Source organism: Rhinocladiella mackenziei, assembly GCF_000835555.1.
Source record: "Rhinocladiella mackenziei CBS 650.93 unplaced genomic scaffold supercont1.1, whole genome shotgun sequence".
NCBI classification, from domain to species: domain Eukaryota; kingdom Fungi; phylum Ascomycota; class Eurotiomycetes; order Chaetothyriales; family Herpotrichiellaceae; genus Rhinocladiella; species Rhinocladiella mackenziei.
In genome coordinates, this window is record NW_013550604.1 from 4365489 (window position 1) to 4384889 (window position 19401).

A 19401-nucleotide genomic window follows, 5' to 3' on the forward strand; every position below is an offset into this window, starting at 1 on the left:
GACACCACGAGCTTCGAGCTTGTTGGAGTAGTGGCGAAACTCGTGCGACATGTCACGAGAGGAATTCGAACATGGCCGTGCGGCAGGAAGGGAGTAAAACGAAGGGTGGAGCTCGTTGGAATGGCAGAGAACCTCCATGTCAGCCTATGCAGGTTACCGACCGTTAGCATAGCGAATGAGTGGATTAACGAGAGCGGCTGCGAGAGACGAATGTGGTGGACAGAGAGAGGGGTGTGATGAAGATGGAATGGTTGAGAATAGTGAAGTGTTCAAGTTGCAAGCCTGGAGGAGCCGGCTGTAGATTTCCTCGCTCTTGGTGGTACCAAATACCACAGATCGTCACATCAGGGTCCCAGGATCCCCTCCATATCGGCATATTTCTACCTCAAAAAGGTAGGGATATCGACAGGGCAATTTCATTGCTCGACAGATGCACCGCTTCATGTATTTGCGTGGCCAGGTTTCGGCCTGGATACTCGTACCACTATTTGTTGCCCATCACAGACCATTCAATTTCTTCGCGGATATCAACTCGTAATGCAGTGGACTCTCACAAACCCAGAGCAGCCACTGGACTCCCGCCTTTTAACCGCAGCCGAGCCTACCCTCCACACGAAGCATCGTGCCCGATGGAGACCGCCGCGTGGCGTTCAAAAAGTCCTGGACGAGATTGAAGTAAACAGGAAGAGACGCGCAGCAGAAGAGAAGCGGCATCATAACCCTCGACCGGCCGAGAGGCTCAGCCAAGTACTCTTGCGTGAACTTGAGGACAATGATCGCATAGCCACCTTCCTTCAGGAAAACCGCAAGAGACGCCCCGGTCGAGTGCAATGTCGGGCCGAATATTGTTTTTACATCCACCACCAAAGCCTGAATGGCCCCCTACATCACAGATGATTATCGTATTTGTGTGGACAATGGCACGTCTTATAACGAATACATTATTGTCACCACCCTATGCTTCGAGCCGATGATTAACTTGAAGGAGCTCACACCCTCCAAGTTCAAGGATGGCCGATGCTCCATGGCAATGGGGTTTCATGATCCGGATATGGTTCGAACATAAAGGCTGCATCAGTCTAGACAAGATTGCGTGGCGTTCGTCGCAGAACGTGGATGCATACAACAAGGAGCTCGGTAGGTTCAAGTGATGTGAGGTAGTTATCTGCACGGAGGATGGTAGGATCAAATGGGAGGGTGTGGCAGTCGTCGAAGTCAAAGCATCTCATGGAACGGAACAATGACGGGCTCGCAGTGGCCGGTTTCGACGCAAGCTTGAGGAGAGCCAGCCGAATGCGTGGGAAGAGATGGCAATTGAGACGTGATTTCATGGAGGTCGAAGGAGTCCCTCGTCCTCCGTGGCGGTATGATGAGGATCGGGATGAATCCTCCATATATGTACCACAGGCGCCATTATTGGAGCCAGTATAGTGGAGAGTATCGTCCGGTCAAAGAATCGAGGATTCCGTTGTTAACTATGAAGAGGGCCATATCTGGCATCCATGGGATATCAAAAGGTGGACGTTCGGGACAAAGGTGGCGGCTTGGCATTGAAGGAAGAACGGCTTCAAAAGCGGCGGCACAACCCTCCTAATTCGGCGGCCGCCTCGCGGTTCTTTGTCAAGTACTTGGTACCTAGTTACCTGCTAGGCTCTCTACCTACACCTTCATAATTCACTCGACGTTTCTCCAAGCCCTGAATCGATGTAAGTTTTCGGTTTTGATAGACAGAACCTCGCGAGATCTATGCCTTTGAACGCTCCGAAGCAGGCCGCCTGACGAAGCACCACGTCAAAACACTGGAATAGGGAGTGAGTTGCTTGTCCCGATACCAGAGCAAAATACGTCCCGGAGCCTTGTCGATACATGCCGCCAGAGTGACAGGGAAACAAGAACTACCAGAATTGCTGCGGGACTCCCGACTCCTCAATCCTCTCGACTCCACGTTTCTATCCGAAGACACATACTACATTCTGCCTACACGCATATCTTATTCCACGATGCTCACAAAGACCTATGGCGCGGTAGTCGTAGGCGGTGGAGGTGCAGGCATCGCGGCTGTTGGCGCCTTACTTCACTTTCATAAGGCTATGCCGATAGCTTGGATAGATCCTGACTTCATTGGAGGAAGGATCTCGAAGAGATATCGAGATGTGTCAAGGTCAGTAGGTTCCACGGAATATTCTTTTCATTCTCGCGGTCCTCAGTCTGAGCCAAATATCTGGTACACAGTAACACCAAAACTTCCTGGTTCCTGGAGTATGCCCGTGCATTCGAGCCGTTCCGTCAGGTCGTATCCTCAACGCCGAAGCCGAATGCAATTAGCGTGCTTGAAGAGCTCAACCAGAACCGTGGCTGCCGTCTTGCATATGCTGCAGATATGCTGGAGATGCTGACAAGGGGCCTGCTACGGTTCCCCAATATCGATGCATGGTCCGGAAGGGTGGCTCAAGCTGACTTCAAGAACACCTCTTCACTCTGGTCACTACATCTTGGTTCCGCCGACACGCCGTTCAAACAGAGAATACGCTCCCGGAGTCTGGTCGTGTGTACAGGTTCTTCGCCTACGACGATATCTTTGCCTACATCATCCATCTGCCTCGACCTCGATGTTGTTCTGGACCGACGGAAACTCCGAAGCAGCCTTCCTGCCACCGACAAAGATGTGGTCGTTGGAGTAATAGGCACGTCACATAGTGCTATCGTTGCCATCATGAACCTCTACGAATTAGCAACAGGGACCCATCCCTGCCTCCGAATCAAATGGTTTGCTCGTGGTGCATTGTCCTACGCGGTCGAGATGGATGGCTGGATCCTTCGAGATAACACTGGTCTGAAAGGTGCCTCTGCAGATTTTGCGCGCGAACATTTGGAAGAGGATAAACTATCACATTCGCCTGTGGGAAGATATGTCACCAAGATCCAATGCCCAGATGCTGCAAACGAATCGATGCGACCTCAACTTTCCACATGCACACGTATCGTCCAAGCCATCGGCTTTACAAGAGACCCTCTCCCACGTCTCACCCTGGACGGCAACGAACTTAAAGGAATCACCCACGATCCTGTGACGGGGTTGCTAAAAGATGATAAAGGCCGCAATATCCCGCATTTATATGGCGCTGGTATTGCCTTTCCAGAGAGAGTCACAGATCCGGCCGGCAACACTGAAATGGCCGTTGGTCTTTGGAAGTTCATCAAGTATTTGAATCGAGTGGCCCCTTCGTGGTGTTAGAACACGAGTGTGAGATGCATCTGCATAAACCACGAAATATTGGAGGACCAGTAGAGCCATGGGTAAGTTGATGTTACCGGTTCAATTGAGCATGGCAATGAACGAAATACCGGTACCCATAGCCGAAAGAACCCTCCTTCTCGGCCTGCTCTAAACGCCCTATTCCCTCCATAGCCATGGCAGATCGATCTAGACTCGAAAGTACAGGGTGCTCCGAAAAATGATGGAAATAAAAGGCTCAATCTCCGGGTGTGGCACAAGGCATGGCCATTCCTTCTTTTCTTTCAACTTGAACCACAAGTCTGAACGGGTCGCCAAAACCACTATCACCAACAATATCACCAAGATACATTTCGGAACAATCTTGCACCAGGCTTGCTCCTAACACTCACCCTGATCATGCGGGCATGAGTCTGTAGTCATAATTTGCCTCGACAGACCGATGTCAATGTCACCGACCCGTACCCGAAATTGGCAGCAATGAACCCTCCCGACTCGGTAACCCTCGGTTACTTCCTCCACCGCGTTTCGATCAAAGTGAAAAACACCAAGAGTGTCGGCTGGTACAACAAAGCGTTCGTATGTAACTTCCTCAGTTGCGAGGTTCGTGGTGTCAGGTTCGTGGGTATACCGGCCATTGCTCTTTGTTCTGGTAAGAAAAGGAGTCGAGATTGGGTATTTTCTAACTGCTTGAAGCTAACAATTCTTAATAAGGTAAAGGAGAAACCTGCAACTTTACATTGGAGTTATACATACCGTTCCACATCTCCCAATACCTGGTTACCCTTTGACAACTTACCCGTACCCATCGGTGGCATTGACATAGACATCGACACCAGATTTGACAAGAGTCAAAGAGATCCAATTCAATATATAGAGCGAAAACGAAGACGGTCTCGTTTCCTCCCGTCTATTCCTCCAGATCAAGCCCCTTGTCCTTCCTAACATTTTCCGTCTCCTTTCTCACCCAAGCACCCAATTTGGGGTTCACACGCTCAAACATGCCGTACGTCCGCTCGCGGACTTCCTTGACAGCCGCGAACAAGTGCACGGAGACATTATGCACGAAATGCTCCTGTTGATCTTTCGTGCGGCCGAGAACTTCCCAGAGTCCATTCGCTTGGACAAAGTCCTCGTCTGTCACGGGTTGGAGCGCGTGGACGGCGCGGCCGACCCAAGTCTCATGTGAGGCTCTTTCGGCAGTGTCGACGGGAAGGTAAGTGTTTGGTCGCAGCGAGGAGGGATGTGAAGGGGCAGAGCCGTAGTTGTTGGCGGCGCCAACGGCCATGAAGCCGTCGCGTTGGAAGCTAATAGACATCCGTTAGTACAGCATATGGGGGGGCCGAATTGGGAAGAGAGTAAGGGAAGGATTGGTGTGTGCGCGTGCATCCTTACGGCGCATAAGCATGCAACGGTGCATTGACGGGGATCTGCTGATAATTGACACCGAGTCGATGACGTTGCGTGTCAGAGTACGAAAACAGCCTCGCCTGAAGCATGGGGTCGGCACTGGGTTCAATGCCCGGAACCAAATGCGCGGGCGAGAAGGCCAGTTGCTCGACCTCCGCAAAGTAGTTCTCCGGATTACGCCGGAGGGTCATCTTGCCGACGGGTCTCAATGGGACGTCTTTGTGCGGCCATACCTTCGTCACATCGAAGATGTTCCGGCGGAAAGTCTCGGTGTCCTTTGGGTCCAACACCTGCACGTACAAGGTCCAACTAGGGTATTCGCCCCGTTGGATCGCCTCGAAGAGGTCTTGGGTCGCGAAGTCCGGGTCTCGTGTAGTGGCGTCCTCGACGCTCATATCGCGGGATGCCTGGTCGGTCTTGAAGTGCAGCTTGATGTATTTGAACGTGCCATCCTCCTTGGTGAATTTGAACGTGTGTCCGGAGTATCCGTTGATATGTCGGTACGAGTACGGCGTACCTCGGTCGCTGAATAATTGCATTACCTGGTGGGCGGACTCTTGGTTACTTGATAGGAAGTCCCAGAACATGGTGGCGTCTTTGAGGTTGGTTTGTGGATTGCGCTTTTGAGTATGGATGAACGTGGGGAACTTGGCGCCATCGCGGATGAAGAAGACAGGTGTATGGTTTCCCACGAAGTCATAGTTTCCTTGTTCCGTGTAGAATTTGACGGCGAAGCCTCGTGGGTCTCGGGCGGCGTCGGCGGAGCCTTTTTCTCCCCCGACTGTGGAAAAGCGGGCAGCGACTTTAGTCGTCTTGCCGATGCCATTGAGGAAGTCGGCGGATGTCTAGAAGAACAAAGACCAGTGTTAGTTCTCTTGTTCATCAATTTGGAGTGGGAGGAGAGAAAAAGGAGAATGGTGGGTTCATACAATGTCGGAAACATCATGGGTCACCACAAATTCTCCAAATGCTCCGGCACCCTTAGCGTGGACCACCCGTTCGGGAATACGTTCTCTATCGAAGTGTGCGAGAAGGTCGAGGAGGTGAAAGTCCTGGAGAAGAAGAGGACCGTTGTTGCCCAGGCGTTGTGAGGCGGTGGCAAAGGTGATCGGGCGGCCGTTGGAGGTCGTGTATATGGGTCCCTTTTTAGCAGCCATTATGTGCGGCGAGTTTGGGCTATGTGGTCAGAGCCCGTTTTATTGTGTTTCAAGGTTCTTTGGTGGTTCTCGTGCGGGATGATGGTGCCTTGAGTCCGTTGATATATGTGGTGGCTCTTCAACATCGCCGCCGGCACCGTCTCCATCGCTATTGCTTAGAAGATGTAAATGTCTCACGAGTGATATCATCATGATGTTTGTACGATGTCGTTTGCAAGGCTGGCGTACGTGTGCAGCCTTGTCAATCACAGCATCGCAGACTGCTTGGTAATAGACGAAAGCCGTGTTGTTCAAAAGCCGGAGGGCGATTCCATATGCGGTAATCTCCAGCGACATACGGCAGCACGAAACTCGGAGGGAACAACTGCAATAAGCGTCTCTCGCTCTCTCGCTATCGAATGCTTGATGTGGCATATTCCATACGTTTACACATGAGGCAGCGTGATTTATTTTGGGGAATTGGACCTTCATCGCCATCTTCCTTTCCACGTCAAGAAACGCCTTGGGACATGTATCCGAATTATTGCCAACAACAATGTCGTGTCATCTTGATTTGGATTGGCGCTGGGTATCAATGACCCTTTTATATAACGCCCTGTTGGCTCTGTGACCCAGTCAGTGGTGAGTTTCAAAATTCAAAATAGCTCACTGAGCCCCTTTTTTTCCGGCTGCATTTCCGCTTTCACATGAAACCAACCTGTTTGGCGTTCCCGTCAAGTATTTTTTGACACTGCCACTTTCCATTTTTGAATTATTATACATCTGCGCATCACTTCCATTGATCTTTCATCTCTCAAAATGTTGACTCCGACATTACAAGTTTGGGGAATCTCGGCGACGGAGGACGTGAGTTTGGGCCCGGACGACAAAGCGACTTCTCAATCCCGGTTAAGGCTGCATAGTCGGATTACCATCTTCGACCAGGACGGTTCTTTCGACATTATTCGAATTCGTCTACAGGGAGCTGTTCGAACTCAAATTGGTTCACAGGTCGCCGTTGAAAAGGTTCGAGAATTCCCCTAGGATCAGTGAATGAGTCGGAGACTGACCCATTGGTTCAGTTTCCGTCCTCGACCCAAACCAAAACAAATCTAGATTTCCAACCTGTCCATTCCGCATCTCGACAACGGTCTGACGAACAACATCTTGACTTCATCTGTTCCGTCCCTGCTACAAACACCAAACGATCTGAACGCAAGTCTTCCTCGGGCGATGTGCTCGATAGCTTCGTACCCACCATGTCCGTCACCGGGAACACCTATGTCACCCGAGTTTCCGCACTGAGGGACAGACACCTTGTGGAAGGGTCATGCAAGGTGGCTTATTGGCTCGAGGTTGAGTTTTGGCGATCGGAATCGAACCATTTGGTTGGGGCTCTGACCTGCCCTGTCGACGTTTCGGCACTACTGATGCCGTTGGATGTGGAAGTCTCCATTCCGAATCAGTCGAACGAGATCGAACAGGTGGTAAAGCCTCCGCTGCGATCATTGGGCAGACTCATTTGGTCACATCCTCAACCAGAATTGTCCGTCACCATTCCCAAAAAGCTCGGCTACCTGCTTTCCGACTCGTCAAGATTGTCACGAGGATCTCGACATTTGTCCATCCCGGTCTCAGTCCACATCAAACGCCCCTCACAGTCTCGTCGACCGGTACAAGCTCTGCCGCCGGGGGACTCATTGAAATGTTCCGTGAAGGCTATGTGGTATACAAGGAGGACATTTACCACGGGATCCTCCGCAGCCGAATCTGTCGTCAACAACACTACTGTGTCGGCCCAGAAACTCTCCCTTACCTTGCCGCCACTTTACCGCTTGGACTCGGAGAGCTCCCCATGCACAACCTCAATGGAGCTGAACCTCATCCTTCCCGGATCCATATCCAGTCCGTCCGTCCACACGGACCTCTTGGCGGTCAGCTACATACTCGATCTATCCATGAGGTTCGAATTCAATGGACATGAAATTCTCAAAGGTTCATATAATGCAAGCCTTCGTCTCCCGCTTACACTTCGTGCTGCTCAACCACATCCCATCATTAGCCGACGGAATTTTGATCCTCTTGTGGGATATGTCGCAGAGGAAGCAATTTACGCCCCACCTCCATATGTTTTTTGAATACTGCATATTTTCTTCCATGCATGACTTTGGTTACCGTTTTCCGAACATTTGCCAGTGCACAGGGCGAGGGGATCTACTCGATTCGGTCCATTAGATCATGGCCATGTCCTCTAGAGAGACGTCTGATATAGATTGTAATGACAGTGTACTGGAAGCATTCCAAAATCATTCCCCAGGGGAAAGCGGTAGAAAACGCAGGGAAAGAGTCGGAGAAAAGCTACTTGTAACTCCGGCCTCCCTGCATCCCGATCGTCTTCCAAACTCTGATTTATTCTTGCCTTGGAATCGGCCGGTAAGGCCGTGAAGAGGAGTGAAGACAAAAATGTTGAGTGGTATTCTCCTCTTTAACCAGAAGGGTGAAAATCTCATCTTTCGTGCCTTTCGTCCAGACTGTCGACCTCGACTTGCAGACATATTTCGAATCCAAGTCATCTCCAATGCGCAAGTCAGATCACCCATTCTCACCCTGGGCTCCACCACTTTCAGCCATGTCAAACACGAAAATATCTACATTGTAGCTGTCACCAAGAGCAATGCCAATGCCGCCGTCGTGTTCGAATTTGTCTACCGGTTGATAGGGCTAGGAAGACAATATTTTGGGAAATTCGATGAAGAGGCAGTTAAGAACAACTTCGTCCTTGTGTATGAGCTACTCGATGGTAGGAGACGCGCGAGAGACTAGATGACGAGACCCCTGGCTGACTGGGATGCAGAAATCCTTGACTTCGGCTACCCTCAGAACACCGACGTCGACGTTCTCAAGATGTACATCACCCCGGACAATATCTCCTCCGCCATAAGATCTGTTTCTGCCCCGCCGAGTGACACGTCCAAAATTACCATGCAAGCGACAGGTGCCCAATCATGGCGGAGAGGAGACATCAAATACCGCAAGAACGAAGCGTTTGTGGACGTGATTGAAGATGTGAACCTGCTCATGAGCGCCACCGGTACTGTTCTTCGAGCAGATGTCACGGGCCAAATTATCATGAGAGCATATCTCAGTGGAACGCCGGAGTGCAAATTTGGTCTTAACGATCAATTGGTTGTGGGCCAAGTTGGTCAAGGTATGGACGGGCCTGTGGGGAATCAAGATGGCAAACGAAAAGCTACACGAGCAGCGGCCGGTTCGGTCACATTGGAAGATTGTCAATTTCATCAGTGCGTGCAGTTGGGCAAGTTCGAGACCGACAGGACGATATCTTTTGTGCCCCCTGACGGAGAATTCGAATTGATGCGGTACCGAGCGGTTGAAAATGTCAACCTGCCCTTCAAAGTTCACGCCATTGTCCGGGAAGTGGGCACCACCAAGGTCGAATATAGCATTGCTGTCAAGGCCAACTACGGCAGCAAGCTGTTCGCGACCAATGTGGTCATTAGAATACCGACTCCGTTAAACACCGCCAATATCACGGAGAGGACCACACAAGGAAAAGCCAAATACGAGCCCGAAAACAACTGCATCGTATGGAAGATTGCCAGATTTGTTGGCGGCAGTGAATTTGTGCTCAGTACCGAAGCACATCTGACCAGCATGACGAATCAAAAAGCCTGGTCGCGACCTCCACTGAGCATGAATTTCTCTTTGCTCATGTTCACCAGCTCTGGACTGTTGGTGCGGTATCTGAAGGTTTTTGAGAAGAACAACTACAGTAGCGTTAAATGGGTTCGCTATATGACCAAAGCTGGAAGCTACGAGATACGATTTTGAAGATAACCCCCGGCACGCACCCATTCGTCCACCCTGGCTTTTCGAACCTGGTTGTCCATCATCGCTGGGACCCCCCTTCGAGACAAGGCCCGTCGCAATTTTGATTGGTTGACAAATCTTTCCCATGAAACAAAGCATGGGTATCTGTGCGCGATCCAGGTCATCACAAAGCTCAAGCATCATTGGACAAATACTTGAAACGGCCGTTGACGGAACACCAAAATGTATGTTCCGGTAGAATTTGGCAAATCGAGGCACCCCAGGTGTGACACCACGCGACAAGTCCAGCCGCCGACCACGTCGATGGCCCAGCGTTGTGTTGCTGAACACCATGTCCGGATTTGGAGCGGGAAACTGAGCGCGCTGCGTCAAGCAGGACGTGCGCACGATGTGGAAAATGTTCACATAGTTCTGATGGAAGAGAAGGGAGCGAAACTTGATGCAGTTTGAAGACTGACATGGAATTTCCCATGGGATATCTAATGGTTTACCAGTTCGCTGGAACTGGAAAAGTATATTCATAACTAAGAATAGGTTGGTATTGGTCCCTGCATGCGAAATGGCATGTTGGTGATCACCAACTTGAAATGTCCAAGTCTGTCCTTGAGATTCTCCCTCCTCTCCTAAGACCAACGTTGCCCTCTCCTACTAATAAACTCCATCTTCTTCCCAGGCTGTCTTTATCTTTCCCTAACTTCCGAGCACAGTCATTCCAATCGTGCTTGGACAACTTCAATTTCTCAAGCACGGTCTCTACCAGCAATCGGTCATCATCAATGGTCCATTCGGGATCTTCTATTGATGGAGATGACCCGTACGCGGAATCTTGGTCTGAATGTGTATTGTGAGGGCTAATGGTTGGTATCTCCAGCTCTTCCTCCTCGGTAGTCGTCTCGAGGGCGCGGAAGTCGTCGGCAGACAGTCCCATTGGCATTGCTAAAGGGATTCTCCGTCGTCTCTTGGGTGTGCGCACCGGTCGAGGGGTTGATTGACAGTCTTCCATAGGAATATCGGATGATTCTGATGGGAGAAGGTCCTCTTCAAATTCACTGCGCCGTCGCTTGTTTGCGCTTCTGTGTGGTTTCGGCGGTGCTTGTCGTATTATAGTTGGCTTTTCTGACAATGCGAATGGATTTCCCAACTCGCGCGGTGGGTTGGAGGTTGGCTGTTGTATTGTGGCCGGGGCGCCTAGGATGGCTTGTAGAGCGCGACAGCTCGAAGATAAGGGACTGGAGCGCGCTGGTGTAGAAGGCAATGGTGGATACGCGGCAAATGATGGTAGCTTTGGCCTCTGAGGCCTGGTCTCGGGTTGCTGCTGTCCGCCATCGCACGAGAAAGCTGATGGGAGTAGCATGGCCAATGCGCCCAAAGTGACGTGTGTTGAAGGGCTGGATTGCGGGTGAAGATAGGATGCGCCGGAAGTCGTAGCGGCGCCCAACGGGACGAAGAGGATGAAATAAGTGGGCGCAGATGGTCGCAGATATATAGTGAAGCTCGAGAAGGAGTGGGAACGCTGGTAAGTAGGCGGTGTGAGACGGAGAGTGAAGACGCAGAGGAAGATGCAGATATGGTCTGAAGCTGGTTGCGGAGGGAGATGCAGGTGCAGGTACAGATGCAGGAAAGAAGCAGTAGTAGAAGAACTAGGAAAGAGAGTTTAACGTGGGCGTGGGAGAAGGCGACAGCAGACTGGGAGGATGATCTGCCGCGCCCGGACACCGACCAGGGGCAGGGGTAGAGTGGTGAGCACTTCTCCCCCCTCCTGCGATCATCTGGTAGTGATTCTATTTTCCCTCTTCTCTCTTCCCGTCATCTGACCCGAGCAATCCAGATTGCCAGATTACCTTCCTCCCCCACCCCGGTTTGCCAGATGGAGAAACAGCCATTCATATCGTCATCTCGTCTGCACGCCCTTCCCTCCAGATCAACTGACTGGCCTGAATCTCCAAACGAGAGTGACTGGCGCCGTTTGCTGGCCTCCCGATGGGCCGCCATTCTCTCGATCCAGGGGGTTCCTGATACGGATCCATGAAAAAGCGGCCTTTAACGGTCATGCAGGAAACCTTGTTGCTGCTTCGATTGGCGTCGGAGAATTTGTTTATCAAATATCAAGAATGCAAGAAGCACTCCGGGGACGGGATGCTAGCAGCTTGCGTCAACTCATTCTGACAATCTGCTGGCCCCAAGGCCCCTGTTTAGCTGCCTTCGTCTCTCGATCTTTGTTGAGCTTGACGCGTCGACGCGTGTCGACGCATCGCGTCTAGACCAAAAACGGTAAAGCCATATATTGGCAAACGCGCATCCAGGCATCACATGACCCGCAACCAGGCGGCAAGCCGAGTTCGACTTCATCTCGCTTGAGTCGTTTTCTTGTCTTGCAGGTTCCAGTGGTTTCTGTTCCTGCTTCTCCTTCTCCCTCGTTCTCACCACCAAGCCCAGTTTCAGCGCTGTTTGTATTCAAACTGCGACTCATGAGGAAACTCCTGGCAAAATCGGTCTCTGGCGAACGTCCGGCAACTTGGACTAGTTCTCTCAGACTCTCTTATCAAGTCCAGACCCCGCTTACTTGAGCCAAAGGCATTCTTCTCACCCTTTTGTCCCCTCTTTTCCGGACACGTACCCAGGCTGCTCGCAAAGCTGCTCTCCCGTTCTCGTGGTTCTTCTTCACACTCGACTCTGTGCTTGCAAACCCCATCTGCCTTCTCATACGGCGCCGTCACGATGCATCATACCAATCCACTAGAATTTCCTTGCCTATTGCGGCAATCATACATCCCAAAGCAGCTAAGTATTCTCTTTGATCATGAATTGCGGGAACAAATCTCGTGCCTTCGAAGTCCGTGACCTTTTGCCTTTCCTTCAGTGTTTTCAAGATTGGCCCTGTTTCATTCCAAGTCCTCTCTACGTCTCACCAAGATGAGGATTTTCCAAGGCGCTTTTCTGGCCATCGTGCTATGCTTGCTTTTCGGCAACGTCGGTGCCCTCTTGGATGTGGCCTGCTCTACCATTCAAGCGGGTGGAATTGATCCCCTTGTTTCTCCCAGTGGGACTTCTGGATCAATTATCATACCATCGCTGGATCAAATAGTGGGGACCAAGAAAATTCCAGAAGTTCTTCCGAACAACTTTCTTAGACATCAACACGATTTCGACATTTACCAGTCCCCAAGCACATTATTGTACTTTTTGCAGAGTTCGAAAGGACAAGAGTGCCTAGTGGACACCTGATCTATACTATAGACATCGCAATGGCTCCTCTGAAGAAATCATTCACGATGGTACTGTGGTTTATTACTTGGATTATGGTATCGATATTCACAATATGATCACTTTCCTACCTGGTTTCTGTATTCTCTCAGGAGATAGTGCAGCCCGCGCTTAATGATCCAAACATCTTAAACCGGGAACAAATCATATGCTGCTGAACCCATTTCCAATCGTGTCAGTTATGCATGCTTGCTTGGATAACAATGGTCCCATGCCAGAGATTCTAGGCTTCAATGCCACAAAGGGCAGTTCTAGACTTCGTGCTCAGATCCACTTCCAAAGTTGTTTGGGCTGGCCTCAGCCCGGATAAGACCGACCAAAGCCACGTTGTTTACTTGTCTGGCAATGGCAATGGAATCTGCCCTCCAACTCATCCCGAATCCTCCCGCATCCATTCGATATCATCTATTCAGTCAACGGTATCGGTTAATCTGATAGTGGTATGTGTGTCTTCACTACTGGATACGGTTTTCTCAGCAACTTCTTGAACGGATGGGGGTCCTGATGTCCCAATGATGCCATTCACGAATGTATGGGAGCTGGGGCAACAATTGGTGGTCAAATTGGTCTTTGCCCATCTCTGGCCCCCTCGGTCAACCCGTTCTTCAACTGCAACTGTCCTGAACAAGCACCTATCGTCAACGAGACAGTTAAGGGTATGTTCAAGGTTCTTCCTGGTTTCAATCCAAATCCCCCCCCCCCCCCCCCAAGGTCCCTTATGCGCTGCACAGAACACCTGCCCTCTACGGCCTTCTCCCAATTACGTACTCTATCAAGTCTACAAAATCGTTCTGTCGCAATTCCGGAAGGGAAAAAATTGGTATATGGCAACATATGGCATGTGCATTTGAAACCGGGCAGCCCTGTCAACTTGCTGGTATAAGCTACACGAACAACACAGGTGTGATAGTCGACTCTTGCATCGCCTTCTGCAGGTAGAATGGTTATTTTCTTGCTGGTATGGAGTATTCAATACAGTGCTCCTGTGCGAGCGCTATGTCCCAACCGCTTCAAGACCCAATCACCTGTGCCACGCAATCATACATGATCTGTGGCGGTGACAACTTCCAGTTCTGTGGTGGTCAGGGCCACCCCTTTTCCAGTAACGGGGTACTGGCTACTGTTCAACACGAGGACTCCCAATGCTTCGAAGAGCTGCTCCCATGTCAAAAAGCCTTCTTAGATAGCGTCCATCGAGAACGATATGTCATGGTCCTTTGGAGAGAATTCCATCTGGTATCTACTACGAGTAGTAGTACGTCTCGTCCGGGGTCCTCCCTCTCATGAAAGTTGGCTCGCTGCCGTGTACATAAATGTCCTCGAACAGTACGCGTGCGGTCGCATCTGGCTCTGGCAATTCCTCCGCCTGTGAAACCTCGCGATCCACATGGGCCTTTGTCTCCTTTTCTATCGTTCTCAGCTCTTCTGTGTTGGCGACATTCCATTCAATCAGCCTATCTCTGAGGCTGTTAATGGGGTCATTAGCTCTGCGCATCTCTTGAATTTCGTCGCGAGCACGATATGTTGTGCCTGGGTCGGACATGGAATGCCCTGCATAGCGATACGTGGTGAACTCGTACACAAGAGGACCATTCCCGGCCAGAACACATCCTTTGCCGTGTTTGATTGCCGCCATCACGGCTAAAACATCCATGCCGTCTATTTTCAAACCAGGGATGTAGTGACCACGTTTGAAATACTCAGTCATGGCCGAAGCCCGTTCTATCGAAGTCCCCATACCGTATTTATTATCTGAGCAGTTAGCAATATAACGCCGACGTCGCTGGCATTTAAAAACAAACTTACTCTCACAGCCAAATATCACGGGAAGGTTCCACAATTTTGCCATATTGAACGCTTCATGAACCTGTCCCTGATTGGCCGCACCGTCGCCATAATTATTGACGGTGATTGCTCGTTCATTGTTATACTGTTGAGCAAACGCAACCCCGGCCCCGACAGGGACAGACGCACCTACAATACCATTGCCACCAAAGTAGTTTCGGGCGAACATGTGCATAGATCCTCCCTTGCCATGTGAAACCCCCTGGTGCCGGCCAAGAAGTTCTCCAATGATAGACTTTACGCTGCCATTGCGCATCAACGTGTTGCCATGGCATCGGTAAGCCGTTATGAACTTGTCATCCCTGGTGATTGCATGCTCTATGCCCACGGCGATAGCTTCTTGACCAAGTGAGAGGTGACAGAAACCCCTGATTTTACGCTCTTTGTACAAGCGGTCCGCAGCCATTTCCATTTGTATGCCCTCGGCGTTAGATTAATGAGGAACGAGGCCATGGGTAGCAAATACCTGATTGTGGACATCTCACGAAGAAGTTGTTTCAATTGTTGCTTTGTTGTCTCCAAAAAGGATGATGGAGGGTCTAGATTATATGTCTCGAAGCAGGACTCGGCGATAGGGACTCGAAACGATGTATCGTTGTCCTGTAGTCCCGGTAAGCATGTACATACTAATACCGACAAGTTTCAATATGCACTAGCACTAACTGCCGGAACATTATCTGGACTTGCGCGTCCATGTGTCCCAAGCAATCGGCAACTCGGAGGTATTCGTTGGCCCATCTTGCGAAGAGATCGATACTTCACAGACCCGGACCGCAAAGCCATCTTTACGACAAATCAAAATGGTTCCTGAGACACTTGTACAGCTACCAGGAGGTAGGCAGATTTCTCCACTAGTGAGTAAACATTTCTGTGTGGTGTAGGTTTTGTTCAGTAGGGTCTCTCTTACTTTGTCTGACCTTCCATTGCTTGTGATGTTATATAGCCCGTACAAGTAGATGGGGCTTCGGACTTTGTTTCCGATAGAAAAATTGTGGGTCCTTTCTCCACCAAAGATGTAGCTACCTCGAGAGACCTTTCCCTTTTTTCTCCCCTGATCCTTGCGCTTAGGCCCTTGTAACAAACAACTTTTCGAAAACCGAGGACGGAGACTCGGCGGTGGTATAGTCTGCACGGAGTGTGCCGATTTTTTGTGATCCCGCTGGTCGATCTTGGTGATATGTGCATAGATGAACAATGATAACTCGACACTGCTTGGAAGCAAGTCTTCATAGGATGATATAGGCTGGCGAGAAAGGAAGTCAGCATGCCTGATTTTTGCTTCTACGAACTGATCTCATGTGCATATCAGCAGTCGCTATACCTCCCACAACCACTAGCTTAGTCATTGCTCCCTCCGGCCTATCGCCTTTTAAAGTCCCCCTCTTGATGTCGCATAGGATATGTCGTGTCCGCCTCAACACCCATGTAGACCAAATCCCAATGTAACTGGTACCAATTTACAGTAAGTTGGTCAGCTACCAAGCGACGTAATGCTTTCACCGGTCACAGGACAGGAGGTCATAAATGCGTCGTGCTCAAGAATACCTCGTGCGGCAGTTATGGATATCGGACGCCGGCCGGGAGTCATATCCGCTATGAGAGGAACATCAACTACGTCACAGATACAACTGTGCTAAGGTACTGACCCACGCGCATAGCAGGGGTTCCACAGTTTCCGGTTTCTATCACCTCCGTCCGTGGACCCAGAGAAGACGAATTGGTGGTCCTCAACCTCAACAAGGCGGCGACTTGGTGTATTTACTGCCAACGGATGTTTTCAGGAGGAAGAGGCCGGCAGCGTACGATAACTTGGAATTGGAACCACTCACGATCGGTAGCAGCCAGCAGGTATGTGCATGTATCCATGATGATCCGGATAACGTTGCCGGATTGATGTCATTGTGCGTTCCCAATACAGCCTGAGTGTTATCAGTTATTAGACAGGGCCGTCTAGGAAAGTTTCGAAACCCCCTGACTTACGAAACACAACAAGTCCATAGACTCTATTAATTAGCCACTACAAATATGCCGCACCATCCAGACGAACAACGAAGCCAGGGCCAGGACTCTGCCCAAATCCCCACAAAACTTCCTGACCCGACTCAGAATCCGAGGCGCTTCAGAGAATTCGATCTACAAGGGAAGGTTTTCATCGTGACGGGAGGAGGACGAGGTCTGGGCCTTTCATTAGCTGAGGCATTAGTGGAGGCTGGAGGTCAGGGTGAGTACTGTCCAACGATATTTTGTGGTATTTTTTCATCGACATTACTCGAACTTGTTACTTCCCAAGTATCAATACGACCGAATGTTTTCCTTCCGTCGGCTTTGACTTTTACATGCAATTGACCAAGTTGGATTTGATTTTTGGATGATACATACCATCCAATTCATGCTCACATGCCCTTCCCCTCTAGTCTACTGTCTCGACCGCCTCAATGAGCCCGACGAAGAGTTTAATGCGGTCGCAGAACGTCTCGCTACTTCTTTCCGAGGCTCGCTCCATTACGGCCACATGGATGTTCGCAACACCAATCACCTTGAAGGCATCGTGGATTCTATTGCAGGCAAGCACTCGCGCCTCGATGGTCTGATTGCTGCGGCCGGAGTCCAATATATCAGTCACGCTCTCGACTATCCTCCCCACGAAATCATGGAAATGATGGATATCAATTTCAAGGGTGTTTTTTGCGCTGCGGCTGCATGTGCCCGCCAGATGATTCGCTTCCGGTGCAAAGGGAGCATCGTCCTTGTGGCCAGTATGAGCGGCTTCGTCGCTAACAAGGGTCTCATCACCAGTGTGTACAATTCTAGCAAGGCTGCGGTGGTCCAGTTGTCCAAAAATCTGGCAATGGAGTGGGGTAAGGCCATCAAGCGTGAGGATGGATCGATTGAGGGAGGGATTAGAGTAAATGCCTTGTGTCCGGGCCATATCATCACGCCAATGGTGGAGAAGAATTTTGAAGAAGTACCAGGGTTGAAGGAAACATGGGAGAAGGAGAATATGTTGGGGAGGCTATCATTCCCGACCGAATACCGAGGTGCGGCTCTATTCCTGCTCAGTGATGCGAGTAGTTTCATGACGGGCGCTTCATTGGTTATTGATGGTGGCCATACCGCTTGGTAAGGCGTAGAGACCCACGATGTCCCATCGACTGCAAGATTAGAGACGATACTTTGACTTCGTCGTTTGTGTTGGCCGCTGTTCCAGTTAGAAAACACTCGATAGACGGTGCCCATAGAGAACACAAGGCTGAAGAACTTTGATGTTGGATCGCCCAGTACTCTTCAATGCTAAACAACGAAAGTTCTGGAGCCATGTCAATAGAGGCGATCTGTCATGAATATACCAAGACCGGAAAGAAACCCAAATAAGACTCGATCGGCCTTGCAGTCTTGTACTACCCGGTGTTGTTGCGCGCTCACCGAGTTGTTACTGTAAAATAGTCGTCTAACATGTCATAAATCTGACGTCGGAGTATACCATTTCGACCTTGCACTCTATGATCATGAAGGTCTGCATGTGCCTGCCCAACGACATTCCCCGTGTCGTGGACTCGATACACGAGGCTACTCTATTTCGCGAGAGTTTTGGCCCTATAGATTGGCAGCAGTGATTGTCCGAATCTTATATGCAAATCCTCTGGACGTCAAGGCATGGGAGAGAGGAATGATCAATATGAATATGATGGACGTTGAAATCAGCCTTGCTTGTGCTCGGGGGGAATGAGCTGCTCTCGCCATGCTGAAGATGCGAACACAGGTGTGGCAGCCTGCCACGTATCAGATCGATTCTTGACTCAAGTTTTACAATATGATTGTTAGGTGGGGCCTTACGCTTCGTGACTGGGGCAAGAGCCGTGAGAGGGGCTCCTTGTTGTCTTTCTGCTTTTTTCTGGAGCGCTGATGGATGCCGCTCATAAGCCTCAATGGGCCATGCTTGCCGGATGTGAATATTCCAGGAGGTGGATCCATATTTCCACAATCAAGTGGATACATGGTGGATGGCTGTAATTTTGTTACATCTCTTCCTGGCTTCAACTGCCTGCCCCATACGACTCAATACAGACCTTGTAAAATGCAAACATTATACATTGTTGCGTAGTAGAGGAAAAGGGGCAACGTAATTCACTAATGGCCAAGCACTCGTCACACCCCAATAATGGCCATGTAGACTTACATAGCAAGCACTTGCTCTTTCGCGCCCTAGTCATGGTTTCCTAAAATATCTCTCAACATAGTTTCGATCTCAGTATCTTCACGGCCTTGGGATTCCCAAATAGACAGAAGCCCCCGGCAGTATATAGTTACATGGGGATGTTGCGGCCTAAGGATCTCGAGAGAGGCTTTAAAGACTTGGACCTGAAGGCTCTCTGCCTCGGGATACTTGCCTTGATGGCTCAGCACAAAGGCGAGGTTGTTCATACTCGTCAGTGTATCAGGATGCTTCTTGCTTAGCACCCTCTCCGTCACTTGCAATGTTTCCCGATGCATCTGCTCTGCCTCGGGATATTTGCCTTGATGGCTCAGCACACCAGCGAGGTTGTTCATACTCGTCAGTGTACCAGGATGCTCCTTGCCTAGCACCCTCTTCCTCACTTGCAATACTTCCCGATGCATCTGCTCTGCCTCGGGATATTTGCCTTGATGGCTCAGCACACC

The 19401-nt window shown here is 50.3% G+C and overlaps 8 protein-coding genes across 8 annotated transcripts in view; 4 read left to right on the top strand and 4 right to left on the bottom strand.

Annotated features, from left to right (window-relative positions):
* Window positions 1-2000: 2000 nt before the first annotated feature.
* On the top strand, window positions 2001-3235 carry Z518_01538 (uncharacterized protein; the record flags this gene model as incomplete). The annotated part of the gene is made up of 2 exons (XM_013422137.1): window positions 2001-2161; window positions 2233-3235. 2 exons carry the CDS (start codon window positions 2001-2003, stop codon window positions 3233-3235), a joined length of 1164 nt encoding a protein of 387 aa, XP_013277591.1.
* Window positions 3236-4145: 910 nt separating this feature from the next.
* Z518_01539 (uncharacterized protein) lies at window positions 4146-5802 on the bottom strand (the record flags this gene model as incomplete). Its single annotated transcript, XM_013422138.1, has 3 exons — window positions 4146-4542; window positions 4631-5490; window positions 5575-5802. The coding sequence occupies 3 exons, from the start codon at window positions 5800-5802 to the stop codon at window positions 4146-4148; spliced, it is 1485 nt and encodes a 494-aa protein (XP_013277592.1).
* Window positions 5803-6600: 798 nt separating this feature from the next.
* Z518_01540 (uncharacterized protein) lies at window positions 6601-7919 on the top strand (the record flags this gene model as incomplete). Its single annotated transcript, XM_013422139.1, has 2 exons — window positions 6601-6807; window positions 6864-7919. 2 exons carry the CDS (start codon window positions 6601-6603, stop codon window positions 7917-7919), a joined length of 1263 nt encoding a protein of 420 aa, XP_013277593.1.
* A 325-nt stretch (window positions 7920-8244) lies between these two features.
* Z518_01541 (uncharacterized protein) lies at window positions 8245-9633 on the top strand (the record flags this gene model as incomplete). The annotated part of the gene is made up of 2 exons (XM_013422140.1): window positions 8245-8581; window positions 8636-9633. The coding sequence occupies 2 exons, from the start codon at window positions 8245-8247 to the stop codon at window positions 9631-9633; spliced, it is 1335 nt and encodes a 444-aa protein (XP_013277594.1).
* A 574-nt stretch (window positions 9634-10207) lies between these two features.
* Z518_01542 (uncharacterized protein) lies at window positions 10208-10987 on the bottom strand (the record flags this gene model as incomplete). The annotated part of the gene is made up of 1 exon (XM_013422141.1): window positions 10208-10987. One exon carries the CDS (start codon window positions 10985-10987, stop codon window positions 10208-10210), a length of 780 nt encoding a protein of 259 aa, XP_013277595.1.
* Window positions 10988-14140: 3153 nt separating this feature from the next.
* Window positions 14141-15154, bottom strand: Z518_01543 (pyruvate dehydrogenase (acetyl-transferring) E1 component, alpha subunit; the record flags this gene model as incomplete). The annotated part of the gene is made up of 2 exons (XM_013422142.1): window positions 14141-14649; window positions 14704-15154. 2 exons carry the CDS (start codon window positions 15152-15154, stop codon window positions 14141-14143), a joined length of 960 nt encoding a protein of 319 aa, XP_013277596.1.
* Window positions 15155-16767: 1613 nt separating this feature from the next.
* Z518_01544 (uncharacterized protein) lies at window positions 16768-17866 on the top strand (the record flags this gene model as incomplete). The annotated part of the gene is made up of 2 exons (XM_013422143.1): window positions 16768-16963; window positions 17157-17866. 2 exons carry the CDS (start codon window positions 16768-16770, stop codon window positions 17864-17866), a joined length of 906 nt encoding a protein of 301 aa, XP_013277597.1.
* Window positions 17867-18945: 1079 nt separating this feature from the next.
* The window catches only part of Z518_01545 (uncharacterized protein), a gene marked incomplete at both ends in the record, with an annotated part of 4041 nt that continues 3585 nt past the window's right edge, over window positions 18946-19401 (bottom strand). The window contains one exon of the mRNA XM_013422144.1: window positions 18946-19382. Coding sequence (XP_013277598.1) covers window positions 18946-19382 — 437 coding nt within the window. The remainder of the gene's footprint in view (window positions 19383-19401) is intronic.